This window comes from Gossypium hirsutum, chromosome A05 (assembly GCF_007990345.1).
Source record: "Gossypium hirsutum isolate 1008001.06 chromosome A05, Gossypium_hirsutum_v2.1, whole genome shotgun sequence".
Lineage (NCBI taxonomy): Eukaryota > Viridiplantae > Streptophyta > Magnoliopsida > Malvales > Malvaceae > Gossypium > Gossypium hirsutum.
The window spans coordinates 41,626,212-41,642,121 of NC_053428.1; the positions used below are offsets into that span (position 1 = coordinate 41,626,212).

The window sequence follows — 15,910 nt, forward strand, 5'->3', positions numbered from 1 at the left end:
GACCACTCGACCGTAAAACTGGTTTAAGATATTAATTTACGGTTTCATTTATGATTTTGGTTTTCTTTTGAGAGTTTGTAATTTCGGGGACTCTCTGTACTCTATGCTTTTTTTAACTGTTGGTTTTGGTTTTTGATATTTTGCATGATTGATAAGATACGTTATGAATTGGACGATTTTACACTAAAAAGGGTTTTTCTAAAAAAAAATAATAGCAAATCGAGTTTCTAAAATATAATGAATTTATTAAACTTTCACTGTAACAAGTGTTTTGAAAAACTAATTAGTTAAATAACGATTTTAGTAGATTCATGAACGAACTCATCGTATAAAAAGTGAATGATTTTTTCAAGTCGACACCATTTTCAAAACACATTCCTTGTGACATTTCCGAATTTGGCCATAACGTCTAGGCTGGATTTGGAGTGTTACACGAAAACCCAAGTTTTTACGACTTTTAAACGCAAAAAAATATGGCTGTCAACGTCACACAGACATCTGTGACACAAGCCATGTAACACATTGTTCACTAAATACGAGCCACACGGGCATGTGCGCAGGCCGTGTGTGGGCATGGTAGTGCAAGGTTCACACAAGCCAAGGACAGGGGCATGTGTCCAGACCGTATGACTCACTGTTTGTGATTTAGAGATCATACGGGCTAGAAAAACAGGTGTGTATCCAGGTCGTGTGACTCACTATTTGTGATTTAGGACCACACGTGCAGACAACAAGGGAGTGTGTCAGGCCGTTTAGAGCCACACGGGCATATAAGTCAAGGTTGAAACTCTTTTCTGGGCCATAAGTATTGTTCACACTAATGTAGGTCGTTCGTAGTGTATACGTATGATCTAAATTAGACTATATGACTTCTATCTAACAATCTGAAACTGATATTCTGATTATACAAATGTTTACTGAAACTGAATGGCTGTGCATACATTTTGACATCTGTATTCTACATTTGCATTGGGTGGGAGTCGTGTAAAGAAGGAAGTAGCATGTTCTAATTCAATGGCTAGGCTACAACATATATACGAATCTGGCGTTTATTCGCTTATTGATATGGCAGCTAAGCTACGAATATCCTGAAAGGTGTCGTACCGACATTGAGCGGGGTGTAGGGTTGGATAGGTATTCAATACCTTAAATAGTGTGTTGGTATGGTCGAAGATGGTATGTAGCGGATGGGGGTAAGAATAACTGCATCTATTTCTGATCTGCTCTATATCTAAACTAGAATTGTTATTCCATACAACTGATATGTTAAATCTATACTGAATGTTTTCTGATTCCTATTGAAACTTGAGATTCGAGAATTATTTTTATAATTGTGCTTTAGTTAAATTTATTTATGGTATGCGTTGTGTTCGCAACTCATTTCGTTGTTGATTGAATTTCAGATGGTTTACAGACTTGAACGAGTCAGTGTTATGGGAGCTCGGTCAAATCCGCTTTTCTTCCTTTTATTTGTACTATTAGTAATTACAGTTTTCTCTAGTAATATGACGTTTTAGGAAGGTTGAATGGTTGGTTGATTGTTATGATTGTTATAATATGTTGAAGGGTTTTTCTTTTATTTGCATTTATAAATGTGGTTTCCAGTATCGCCAATGTAAAAATTTTAGGCCCATATTTTGGGTTAGACTGTGCTTGGGCAAGTATAAAATATGTAAATATCATGTTTAGGCTTGACTCGGCTTGACCCGACCCGACCCATGAGCACTTCTAGTATAGATGTATATAAACAATGTTGATCAAAATAAAATTTTGCTTGAAGCGATAAATTAAAATATTTATTGATACTAGTTGTATAGATTCAAATCTTATCATATGTAAACTTTTTATTCATTTTATTAAAATATAAATAGAAAAAAGTATTCTTATAATAGTATAAATTTTTTTAACAATCTCATTATAAGTTATGATTACATCTATTCTATTTGATATAATGCTTATAACTACTTATAGCCCCTCCCTAACTCATAAATAGGAGGATAATACGTTTTAATATATTCAAACCCATATCTTTCTATATAAATAATAATATCCATACTAATCGAGTGAAAATTCAAATGATATAATACTATAATTTTTTATAGATGAAAAAACATTTTTATAATTTTCTTAGGTGACATCAATTCAGTGCCACGCTTAATATTTTTTGCGGGTAGAAAAACGTTTATGTGAAGATTCAGGCGGAACGTGGATCTAAAATGAATTCCGTCCACAAAAGTCAGATAAACCAAGCGCGTGATACGTGGGATTCAATAAAAGAGCATGATTCTTCTATGGCGCACTATGAGAGAGAAAAAGAAGAGGACTACCTTACCTGCGTGTGTGAGTGGGACGTGTATCATAAATGCTGTTAAATGTGAGCCACGTGATCTGATTATTTCCCCTTGATTCACTCTCTTATCTCACCCTTTTTACTTCACGAGAAAAGTCTAATGGAGGGTACTATATGATTGTGTTCTATCCTTTTATTAAAATTTACATAAAGTGATGATTTAAGTTAAAAATTTTATATATTTTTATGGTTAATAATTAGTGTAGTTAATAGAATAATTAATTAATTATATTTGATGTGTTACATGTATTTTATTTTAACATATGTGAATATGGTTAAAATCAAGAAATATTTTTAGAGAATCAAAATTAAATTGTAATTTTTATTATAATAAAAATATAATTTCATTAAAATTAAATTTTTATATTTTTAAGGGGTCAAAGTATAATTTTATATTTATTGATTTAAGATTTTAAAAATTTTAAAGGGTTTAAATAAAAAAATTCTATTTTAGGGGAGATCAGGACCCTTGCTAATTCTTTAATTTCGCACTTATATGTGAATTGATTTATAACAATAAAAATAAATAAAATTTTTAACAAAAAAATTAATTTAATTTTTAATTTAATACATATAAACTAATTTAATTCATTTTTTAGTAAAAAAACATACATAATATTTTTATTCTTCCTTCTTAAACTAAACCGTCCATTTATTTTAGGAATACGTTAATATGGTTGTGAATTTTCGGGTCGGTTTCAGCAGTTTCGGGGTAATAAATTTTTGTCCATTACTTTAACTTTTGTGAACGAGGCTTTTGACCTGATTTTTTATCCTTCATATTTTCGTTTCGCTTAAAAGCATCATTTCATCCTGAAAAACTATTCTCATTTTTTTTATTTTGGTATTTTAATATATTTTAAACCCAAATTAATTTTAAACTTATATTTAATGGTAGAGTCACTAAAAGACTCATAGGTTATGGTAACTCCTAAAACGATAAATTTTTAATTTAGGTATTTTATAATTTATAAAATTTTAAATTAATAATAATAAAATTATATTTTGATCTCTCAAAAATGATAAAAATTTAATTTAACCCTTTAAAAATTATAAAGTTATAAACTAATAAAATGATGAAAGTATATTTTTACTACTATAAAAATATATTATTTAATTTCGACCCCAAAATATTTCTAGCTCCACCACTCGTTTCATCCTATTAACCACTTAAGTTTATTATCATTAAAAAAATTCATTGAAATATGACTCAATTAGAAGGTGTTGCGTGGCACTTCAATCTAATTAAAAAGTGTTAATTGGATTCATACATAATAACAATAAAAATATATTAAAAATTCTACAAAGTAAATAAAAATTATAAAAGTTCAAAAAATAATATAATTAATAAAAATGATAGAAAACTACCTATTGACTTTGACTAGAGTTGATCGGCATTGATCGATGTTGACAGATCGTTGATCGGTGTTAATTGACCGTTGATTGACATTGATTGATAGTTGACTTAATAGTATTTTCATGTTTTATTTTAAAAAATTATTTTAAAATTTTTAAAAAGTATATATATTTTTTAATTTTTTTTCAGAAATTCTAATATATAGATTTTTCATATTCTTTTTATTTTTCATAATTTAAATTTTTTTGTTTTCTTAAAGATATATTTTTTAATAATTGCAATTTCCTAGAGCTTATATATATTGACAAAATCTAATTTTTATTTTATAATTTATTTTTAAATTTTTATAGTTTTTATTTGTTTTTAGAATTTTTAATATATTTTTATTGTTAATACATAAGGATGCCATTTGGCGCATTCAATCAATTTTTTTTAATGGCAATGGATTGAACTAGTTAACAAAATGAAACTTTATCAACCTGAGAAGAAAAAAAAAAGTACTAAAGTGAAAAAAAATGGTATACTTTAAGGATCAAATTATGTGTTAAGCTTTTGTGTTTCCATGTAAATATTTAGGTTCAAGAGGGGTATTTATACAAATTTATTTTGACTTTAAGCTAATTATTAATTTTTTCGTTTATTTGTTATATATAGTCTTATAGAGGTAGATTATTTATACTATTTATAAAGTTATTTATTGAGTTAATGTCACTTATCAATTGAGTCTCAACTTAATTATGTTCTCTCACATTTAAAATAAATTATATTATTTAATGGTACTTTAGCCTTTTTATTTGAAAAAAACTAATAAAAGTATACAAATAATGACATTTGAACTCGTGTCAATTGGGTTAGTAAAACCTTAAATTTACCTTTCAACCAAAATTTTATTCAAATATTTATATACATTTAAATTTTATTATACACACCTTATTACCTCCATCAATTTTATATCTATACTTACTATTTATAAAACCCTTTACGGAATTGGTGTTGCCCATTAACCGGGTCCCAACTTAGTTAGAGAAATTACTTTAACATCCCTTCGCATTTAAAATAAATTATATTATTTGAGGATAATTTAATCTGTTTATTTGAAAAAAACTAAAAATATATATATGTAATGTAATTTGAATCTGTGTCAATTGGGTTAGCCAAATTTTAATTTTACCACTTAACCAAAACTTTATTTTGATATTTATATCCATTTTAATTTTATCATGCATACTATATTGCCTCCATTAATTGTATATATTAATAATATTATTGATTGAGATGATGTCACAAATTAACTCATTTGCAACTTAGGATGTATAATTGTATTAATTTAGTAACCTTAATCTGATGTTTGTTTTACTTACAATTTAATCTAATTGTTTTAATTTTAATCTCGTATATATTTCATGTATTATTATTAATTAGTTTCAAATCATACATTTTATTATTTATTGTATGTTATTTTTAAACACAAATTTGTATTTTAAATACATGTTTTCCACACACATACATCCGCAATAGAGCTTCTAGTATTAATAATATTGTTGATTGAGATGGTATCACAAATTAACTCAACATCAACTTAGAATGTATAATTATATTCATTTAGTAATCTTAATACGATGTATTAATGTGTTTAAATTTCGTTTTACTTGCAATTTAATATGTTTTTATTTTAATATCGTATGTATTTTATGTGTTATTATTAATTAGTTTCAAATAATACATTTTCTTATTTATTATATGATATTTTTAAACACAAATCTGCATTCTAAATACATGGTTTCCACACGCATAGACATGTGATAGAATTTCTAGTAGTTATAATTTTGTTTATACATTAATGTTTGATTGTGATTGTAATTCTAACTTTAAAAAATTATTAAAAAATAAATTTAAGTAAAATTTTGATATATAATTTTTATTAATTTATTTAAGTTTAAGTTTAATTAAAATTCTATATTTAAGTATTTAAAATGTAATAATATGTTTTGATTTAAATAAATTAAATATACAAAACAAAAGTAATTAGTTAAATTAAAATGGTTTAACTTAAAATTAAGTACTAAATATTTAATTATTTATGGTTAAATGATAGTAAATGAATAAATATTATAACGTATACAACTATTATACTTTATTAAAATATAAAATAATTTAAATTTAATTAAAATATTATGTATCCTAATTTAAATATCATATACATTTTTTTCTTTCTATTTACATAAAATTCAAATTCAAATCTCCAAACAGAGCAATATAAAATTGCTTAACTATAAATATCAATAATTATAAAATGACAGTGCAACACAACTAGTATATTATTTGTAGAAAAAAAAATGTAAATTATACGTAAGATTACAAAATTATTTATAGATTTGATTATGATATTTCATATAATTTTTAAAAAACTAAGTCTATTTGTAATATATAAATAGAAAGAATCTGATTAAAACTATTTCCAAATCAAAAAGAAAAAATGTTAGAATTGGTTAAGCTCTTTCATCAGAACTATATCTCGCGGAAAATAATTGTTCATATAATTTTTTGATAGAAAGAAAAAAAGAGAGAAAAGAGCATGGTGTTACCATTTTTGAAATAGTTAAATACTGTTGAATTAATATTTAAATTTAATTATTGAAGACAAAAACGAAAATTGTAGAACAAGAAAATACCTTTTTCAATTTTGTCAATAACTAATTTAAAATCCAACTAGATTCTAAGCAAGACAAATAAAAGAGGGGTTAGAAACCGCTTAAGAAAAGAATGCCTAAGAATATTTTTTTTTAGCATTTTGAGAGTTATTTGACTTTAAGTAATGAGAGTATAAATGTTTTTTCTTTTTTTTTCCAAAAAAAGATGAAATTAAATGTCTAATTAATTTGATTTTAATTTTTTTGGCTTGAAAGATGTTGACCAATCGAAATAACTACAAAATAAATAAGATCATTATTACATACTAACTCACATATACGTAATTAAACATAATAAAACTAGAGATCTATACATATATAATTACATATAATAAAATTCCAGCATGATACTCAAACCTAAATCCCTGAATTTTGTTAAGGCTTCATTAGCATTTTTAATTTTTTTTTCTGTTCAATATTACGATTTACGAGGTTTAGTTAATTAACCCTATAATTAGATTGTTGAGTGATGCGTATTCCAAGGATCATTTCTAGTTTTGTCAACTTCATAAGATGATCATTGCTAAAGAATTGTACAACCTTAGTGTATACTACTACAAATTAAGCACTTCATTTTTATCTTTTTTTTTTTTAAATAATCAGAAAAAAAATTATTTATTTATTTTCATAAGCGAAATTAATTTATATAACTAATAAGAAAAATAATTTATTTTAAATAATATATTTTAGGCAAAATTAATAAAAGAAATCTCTTCAGTCTTTGAATAAGTTCTCACTTTTGCCTCACAAATGAATCATAAGCAGAGTTGTTATGTCACTATTTTTCCATCATTTTTCCATTTACGACTCATTATCTCATGAACCGTCAGTGTAACTTCAGAATTAGTAATCGAGATTTAAAAATAGAAAAAAAAGGAAAAAAAAATGAAGAAAAGTAATTAATTTACTTTAAGGTATTCCATTGACATCTAGTCTAGTTGTTGTGATGATATGTTGGCCTGGCCTTCTAAAAGTTGTAGGCCAGCCACACCTAATCAACCACACTCCAAAACCAAGTAATTTGTCTCTCTTGAATGTTTCAAATTTATCACTAAAACTACAGCTCAACAAGTAACGAATCCCACAACAACACACAAGCTTTTCCTCCATCTAATTCGGATCCTTCTTTTGCGTATTTCCCAGAAACAAAGTAATCAAAGTTCGGGTTTTTAGATGCTCGGATAGTCTACATAAGTTGACTATGGAAAGAACCAAACCTTGATGAAGATTGCAAGGGCCATTTGCAATAAGAATGCTGCGACAACCATCATTTTGAGATCATTCGCCCCCTCGATATAAGATTTTAACTTCAAGGCAACAAAGCATGATGAGGCTGAACCAGCAATGAGTATAATGATCCATCGGAGAATCTCAACCGGAATAAGCAGTAGAAGCTGCAAATATGTCATAAAAATATACCTTAGATGGTTGTAAAAGAGCAAATGAATAACTAATAAATTTGATCTTCAAAACTTTAGGTAATCTTTAATGCTATGTTACTCAGACTCTTCATTCTAAATTTGAAGTAATTGTGTTAGGCACCCATGTCCAGTGTATAACTGGACATGATTATTGGGATGTGTTCCTAAGATTCTCTATATACATGAAAAAACTTAGGCATGCAAACACATGTATCTAACACTCACAACCCCAATCAAACAGTCTCTGTGCTCAGCAATTAACAAGACCCAAGAAGCATCAATGAACATGCTATAGTCGGAGCTTAAAACTTTAGGACTAGCATTTATGTTCTCTCATCCATAGAAATAATGCGAGAGTATTAACAGGGACTTGAATGGGAAACTAAATCAGTTTGACGAGAAAATTGGGGGGGGGGGAGGGGGTTGCTTATTATTATAATTATTATGCCTTTTAAATGTACAAAAACTTACCGCAGTTGGAATAAAAATGGAAAATGAATAACCCCACATGCACCAAAACCGTACAAGGCTAGCATTTGAACCTAGGTATTGAAGCAGGAAGTTAAATGCCATTGGCACCACAACTGCATAACCATAGATTCCAACAGCCGCTGCATTTATATAACCAACATCAAAGCTCCAAGAAGTAGTACCATCACTGTGCTTTTGCATAAGGTATGTGGCCCAGTTTCCAAAGGAAGCAAGCATAAAGACCAATGTTGTCGTGATCCAAATAAGTCCATACCTAATATACGAACAAAAAGAAATCAAGACCAACAAAATAATTTAACAGATAATCATGGACACACTATTTTGCCCCTATATAGTTATAGCTGTTACATTGTCAAGATTTCTACATAATCAGATTAATATTTCACCATATCACAGTAACAAGGAGTTTAACTTTCCTGTGGAGAACAACAAAAGGGACCATGTAACCTTTAGAAATCTATAAGGTAAGGATTTACAGCTTTTATCCCAGCATTGTACATTAAACAACACACTGATTAGCTTATAAGGAAAGATCCTTTCATTGTAGGCAAACCATCTATGGTCTCCCTTCCAAACAGCCCATGAAGAGTCCCCTCCTATGAGACAAATAAAAGCTACAAATTTCTATGTATTTTGACTTCCATCACCAAATGATTCAATCTATCTCTTTTCTAGTTATTTTACTATTTTCTTTCTTAATCAATACCTTCTTTTTATGAATAATTGATACTGATGCACCAGACCATGCAACCAATGGGTGCTTAAATCTATTGTATTACTGTTGCCCTCTACTCCTTTAAGATAATACCATTTGCATTTGTTATCTTCAGCATGCTTCCTTCAGTGTTCTCGATGTTTTTCCAAGTTGTTACAATTCATGTCAAAATAGACAACCAATAGCTAAACTTTCTAACTTGTTAAGTTTGCAGATGAGATTAGTGAGCTGTTCTCAACTTCCAAAAAGATTACTTCTTGCAAATGAAAGATTGCCCATGTCAATGGATGCTTTGATTGCTTACAATACACTTTTCATTCCAATTCACATAGCCTAGAGATAATATGCTATTATAACGTCTAAAACCTCCATAAACTTCTCTTCCAACTGATCATTTCCAAAAATAAAATGACGAAGCATTGAAACTGGCAGCTTTTTCACCCAAATTAAAGAATGTCTAATTTTACGATGCAATGGTGGCAAAAGAATTTTTTTTTTTTGGGGTGGGGTTTGAGCATACTCACAGGTCAGGGTTAGCATCAATCTTGCTGAAAAAATCTCCGGTGACAGGATAAAAGGAACTAATCAATCTGTATATGACAACATCTGTATCCACATTAAAATACTGCGTGTATGATGAGATACTAAAAACGCCACTCCAGTTGTTTGGTGGCTGTTGTTCAAATTCTTCTGCATATGATACACAAAGGGATGATTGAGCATTAAGGTTCCTTCAGTAACACTATAATTGAATTACATCTATCACACAGTTCAATAACCAAAATTCTAATATCTCAGCTCTAGATGCAATGATTTTGGACATTTTTCTTTCCTGCAGTTATTATCAAGAACACAAATTTCCTCACTAAAACCACTATTTAATACATTAATCATTGCAAATAGAGCAGATTTGCAATTTTATGACATCAATAGAAAAAAAAATCACTTAAAAGAAAATTTCATTAATTTAACGAAGTTTTCCTTTTAGGGGAAGGAAATAAATTAAAAGAAATAAGAAAAAAAGAATACCAGTAGGAGCTTCAAGAGTTTGATAACCTCGACCCCTACCTCCTCCGCTGGCATTATTTGGAGGGAAAATTTGCATATTCGCTTCAGGAACTGCACAATTACAATAAAAAAAAAGTTCATAAATGCTGTAATAAGCCTTTTTTTTTCTTTTTCAAAAACACTAAATGTAAAAGAAAAAGCACCTTCATAAGAGGCCTTCTTTTCTTCATTGGTAACGGCCTGAGATTCGAATGAAAATTGAAATTAAGTCGAATCTTTGAAAAATTAAATTGAAAAAAAAAGCAAAATCATTCAAATTAGATGGTAAATAAAAATAAGAAGCTTACGGGAACTGAGCCGAGCAAATGACTGGTACTAAGATTTGAATACGATGATTCCTCCATTGAAAAAAAGAGATCGAACTCAGAAATTAACAGAAAATTAGAATTTTTTTTAATTCTCTTTCTTGAAAGAATTCAGTTTTTTTTTTTAGAGGAAAAAACGATGCGTTTATCGGAAGCAACGGAGACAAGGAGGAGGGAAGGGTTTGGGAATTCTGGACTGAACAGTGAACAACCGGGGGAGCTCAGAGCTTAACGCACGCGCCTTTCTGGAGCAGTGAGTTTCACGGTTAATTTTTTTAGATTTACCAACGAGGTTCAATAACGGGCACCAATGAAAATAAATTTAACTCGAATTGTGTGTTAAATCTATTCAAGTTAAAATAAGGGTAAATTCCAACAATGGTCACTTAACTATGTATAAATTTTTATTTTAGTCAATTAATTTTGAAAAGTAACTATTTGATTACTAAATTTTTTAGATTACTTTTTTTTTCATCCAAGAATAAAGCAATTAAGGCGGTATTTTCTTAATTGGTATAATAATAAATTTAATCTTTTAACTATTATTTTTTTATTAATTTAGCCCTGAGTCCATATAACTATTGTCGAAACCATTTTTTATTTTTGAAAAACCGGGATCGAATTTAAAACGAAATATGAAGTCGCCACCAATCCTTTTTGTTTATGTGTGATCGGATCACCTTGTAAAATATTTTGTTTTATTAAAATATCAATTTTGGCCTACGAAATTCAAGAAAACGGGCATGAGTGAAGCCAGAACAAATTGTTAAAGGGCAGGATAAAATTTTAATTTTTTATAGTTTATATCTTTATAATTTGTAAAGGATTAAATTGAATTTTTATAATTTTAGGGGGGCCAAAATGCAATTTTACTTTTATTAATTTAAAATTTTTAAAAAAATTTTAAGGGCCAAAAGAGCAAATTTACATTTTAGGGGGCCGGGGCCCATGCCAGCCCCCTGGCTTCACCCCTGAAAACGGGTTCGGGAGTCGGTTACGTATGAGAAAGGATTAGCACCCTCGTAGTGCCCAAAATTGGTACCTAATTGATTAATTAATGTCCTAATGTCTAAAATTTGAAAAGATTTTGAAATACTATTTGTTTTAAAAATATTTAAATAACTCGAATTGGAATTTAAGATTCACTTGTTCTGAAGGAAGGAAGAAAATACCATATCCAGTACGTTAGGATACGACATTTTAAACCTTCAAACCCAAGATCATCTTATGATTTCCAAAACATGCAATCAAAAGGATATTTGGCTATTTGCTCAAACGAAAAATAGAAACCCAGCACGTTAGGGCAGATTTGTTGAATTTCCAAACACGAAATATTGCATTATTTTTTAATTTAAGAAAACGTGGATGAAATTTCGAAAAGATATTTAGTTATTCGGTCAAACGGGAAATCGAAACCCAGCACGTTAGGGCACGATCTCTCGAATTTCCAAATACGAAATATTACCTTGTTTTGAGAAGTTTTTTAATAGGAGCGTGATAAAAACGGACTTGAAATACATTTATTCGGTTTGTTTGAAGTAAAGAAAATGAAATGATCAATTTTAGGCAAATAAGTTGGCAATCTCAATCATAATTCAATACACGGAAATGAATAACAAAGTAACAAATATGGAAAATATACATGGTTAACATATTATACAAATTATTGACAATAATATAAAGATACCAATATCAAATCACACCTAATGACAATACACTATTTAACATTTCTAAATAAAGACTAATGAAATAAAAATCTATTTAAATAATGAAATAAAAAAAAATTTAAAAGGTAATGAGTAGTGTTAAAACAAATAAAATGCAAAAGAAAATAAATTTGAAATTGACAACGTAAAAAAAAATAATTTAGAAGTAAATTACATGTATATAAACAAATGACACATGCAAAAATTTGAAATAAATTATAAAATAAATGATACATAAAATATAAAGTTCAACATATAAATGAATTTTAAAATAAGTATTATAAGAAGAAATTTAAAATTGGTGCTATACAAAACAATTTAAAACTAAAATAAATAAAAATATAATGTAAATTATGTACATAAAAATAATAAAGTATACTCATATAAAATTTTAAAACAAATAATGTACATGTTAGAAAGTTTTAACATAAATGAATTATATAAATACAACCATATAAAAATATACAAAAGAATATTTATATATGAATAACAATCTATATAATATGAAATCAATGGTCATACGGAATAATTTGAAATAAGATTTATTAATCAACAATTAAAAATATGCATAAAGTGAAAAACTTAATATAAATAATGTATATCTAAAAGAATAGTAATATAAGAAAGTGTTTGAAATAAACAAAATATAATTTAAAATTAGGTCCTTAAAAGAAACAAATGTTATACGTAAATAGATTTAAAAGGAAATATATAAATATATATATATAAACATGTTTGAAAAGAAATTTAAATAAGTATTTTAATATAAATTATGTATATATATATTAATGTATGAAAAAAAATATCATATAAATCTTTAAAACATAGAATTATATAAGAAAAATTTTTAAAATAAATAAATTATATAATAAAACAATTTAAAAATATACAAAAGAAAATAACAAAAAGAAAAAAACTAAAAAAAACTAAAACAATGTGAAATTAATAAAATATTCCCAAAATAATATGTTTAAAAGAAATGAATAGTGAATAAATTATAAAGAATATAAAACATGAACTAAAAAAACTCAATTGAAAGAAAAACAAAATCAAAAGGATAATTTGTAAACAAATAAAATCACTAAAACATAGTCAAAGACTAGAATGAAATGTGCACAAACAAACGAGGACTAAAAATGGAAATGTTCCAAGTCTCAAAACGCAACGCTTATTCACAGACTAAGTTGAAATGACGTGTAAATTCCAGGGAAAAAATTTAAAAACAAAGAAAATATAAATAGGGCCTAATTAAAAGTCGGCAGGAAAGGAAGGACTAAACGCACAAATTCCACTTCTGGAATAAAAATGCGCGGATTCGACTATGGGTTGGGTCGACCCGTGGGTTCTTCCACCCCTTAAACAGCGCCGTTTTATTCTTGTATATAAATTAAAAAATTTTCTCTAAAATTTTTATTTAGCCGATTATCCCTTAAAAACTTAAAACCTTTTTTTTTTAAAAACTCTCTCAAACTCCTTTTCTCCGTCGAACGGGTTCGGCCGGCGTTTTGCCCTTTCGTTGCCGTGTCCGGCGCCGCGAAAATAGGCTTTTAGCCCCGCTTTAAAGCACCCTTAAAGGCTAAGCCCCCAAATCCCGATGAATCGAACGGACATAGGGCTTGATACCCTTTTAGAGTCGATTACGACAGCGGCGTCGCAACCCAGGGAAATCAGGTAAGTCCCTCCTCTTTCCCTTCTTTAGTTTCGTATCAAAATGAAAGAAAAAATAATAAAATAAAAAAAATTGAAAAGTAAAAATGAAAATCACCTTTAGCAAATACTGTTTTTGTTTCTTGATTCTATTGATCTGTGTGCGTAAGCCTTTATACTGACTATCTCTAGCTTTTTATAACCGAATGAAATAAAAATAAAAATAAAATTACAAGAACGATTTTCTCTTCTTTTTTGTTATTTCTTTGTTGTTGTTGTGCATTTGCTGTGGCTTGTGGGTTTGTTGCAGGTACAGCTAGACAGGTGTGCGTAGAGAAAACAACAAGGATTTCCAAAAGCTTCACCTTGTTTGGGCCCTGTGAGCCTATCCCGAAGTCGAGCTATTGGGGCGGAGGCCATTGCTGCGGCGCGAGGAAGCTTCAAAAACACTTAGGGTTTTTGAAAGAAATTTAATCATTGGGCCTTTTGGGTCAATTTTGATTTAGGCTATTGGGCCAAAGGTCCATTTTAGATTTGGGTTATTATTTTTTTTTGTATTTGGGCCATTGTTTTGGGACCTTTGCATTCAGGTTTGTAAAAAATTAGGCCAATCGGGCTTTGTATTTATTTGGGTTTTGTGATTTGATGGACTTGCTGGACTGTTACCAATTTGGACTTTATTTACTGGTTTTTTATTTATACTGTTTATTATTTTTTTGGATAATTTATGGGCCCGGGTAAAATGGGCCTATTACAAATATTATAAAAATAAATATTATTTTTAAAATCTAAAGATTCTTAATACGGTAGAATATTCGGAACAGAAAAATGAAAGGAAGAAATAATAGATAGAAAAGAAGAGAAAATTTCAGAGAAGAGAAATAAAGAAGAAAAACTGTGTATTTCTCATAATTGCCATTCCTCATGCTGATTGGTCAGTATAAAAGCAAATAACGGCTTAGGAATGACAACCTGGTACATTCAACAATAGTTGTCCAATCCGCACTGTTTAACTAAATGGTTATATCCTTAAATGAACCGTTTTTGAGGTACCATTTATACGCACCGTTTTATTAATACCATTAACCAAAACACATTGTTTTGTTCTAATGGCAACTAAACAAATGATCAACTGGAAATTAATAGAATTTTAAACATATGACTGTTGCACTAATTATTCCATATGAAATACTCCCCCACAAACACGATCCTTGTCCTCAAGGATCAAACGCTGGATACTTCTGCTAGAGCTCAGTCAGACTCTCCCAGGTGGAGTCTTCAGGGAAGGTATTGGCCCATTCAACCAAAACCTTTGTAGATGTATGATTTCCTCGTTTCACCATTTGTCTTTCAAGGACCCTTATTGTTATTTTATCTAAAGTGCCATGAGCATATGTAGGAGGTACCGTTGGAGTGCTAGCAATGGAACCAATGTGCTTTTTGAGTTAAGAGATGTGGAAGGTGGAATGGATACGGGCATTAGCAGGTAAAGTCAACTTGTATGCTACCTTGCCCCTCTTTGCTTCCATAGAGAAAGGGCTTAAATATCTTGGGGACAGCTTCTGATTGGCTTTCGTCCTAAGGGAATACTATCTATAAGGTTGTGATTTGAGGTAAACCAAGTCACTGATCTGAAATTCCCTATCGGATCTACATTTGTTGGCTATTTGCTTCATACATTCTTGAGCTCGTTTTAAATGAAATTGCAATAGATCTCAAGCAGCTTCCCTTTGCTACAACTCTTCCGCTTAATAAGGAATTATCTGTATGGATGTATGAAAGGTGGTATTTTACCACCACTCAACTAAGGGTAGCCATTGAACCCACTCACTAGGCTGTTCCCTTAACATGCACATTAAACAACCTTCCAAACATCTGTTTAAAACCTCAGTTTGCCCATCGATCTGAGGGTGATAGGTAGTAGAGAGGTGGAACTTAGTTACTAGGTGCTTGAATAATGATTGCCAGAACGAGCTGATGAAGATATTGTCTTTATCCGATATAATACTCTCAGTAACCCTATGGAGCTTGTAAACGTGATCTAAATATTATTGAGCCACTATGAGGGCAGTGAAGAGATGTGACAAGGTAAAAACAATATGGACATATTTGGTGAGTCTGTCAATAACCATGATAATAGTATTTTTCCTTTTGGAAAA

General features: G+C 29.1%; 1 protein-coding gene and 1 long non-coding RNA gene across 3 annotated transcripts; one reads left to right on the forward strand and one right to left on the reverse strand.

Annotated features, from left to right (window-relative positions):
- Window positions 1-7,283: 7,283 nt before the first annotated feature.
- Window positions 7,284-10,711, reverse strand: LOC107897310 (protein YIPF1 homolog). 2 transcript variants are annotated; one of them, XM_016822725.2, is made up of 7 exons: window positions 10,381-10,705; window positions 10,237-10,273; window positions 10,055-10,144; window positions 9,550-9,715; window positions 8,472-8,563; window positions 8,290-8,360; window positions 7,284-7,791 (listed from the first exon to the last, which is right to left on the reverse strand). In XM_016822725.2, the coding sequence occupies exons 1-7, from the start codon at window positions 10,435-10,437 to the stop codon at window positions 7,597-7,599; spliced, it is 708 nt and encodes a 235-aa protein (XP_016678214.1). In that variant the 5' UTR covers window positions 10,438-10,705; the 3' UTR covers window positions 7,284-7,596. The 2 variants fall into 2 exon arrangements, with proteins under 2 accessions (XP_016678214.1, XP_016678213.1); XM_016822724.2 differs by having other exon boundaries at window positions 8,290-8,563; window positions 10,381-10,711.
- Window positions 10,712-13,193: 2,482 nt separating this feature from the next.
- LOC121229121 (uncharacterized) lies at window positions 13,194-14,431 on the forward strand. The gene is made up of 2 exons (XR_005926657.1): window positions 13,194-13,775; window positions 14,062-14,431. It is a non-coding gene; the product is annotated as an uncharacterized lncRNA (long non-coding RNA).
- Window positions 14,432-15,910: the final 1,479 nt, after the last annotated feature.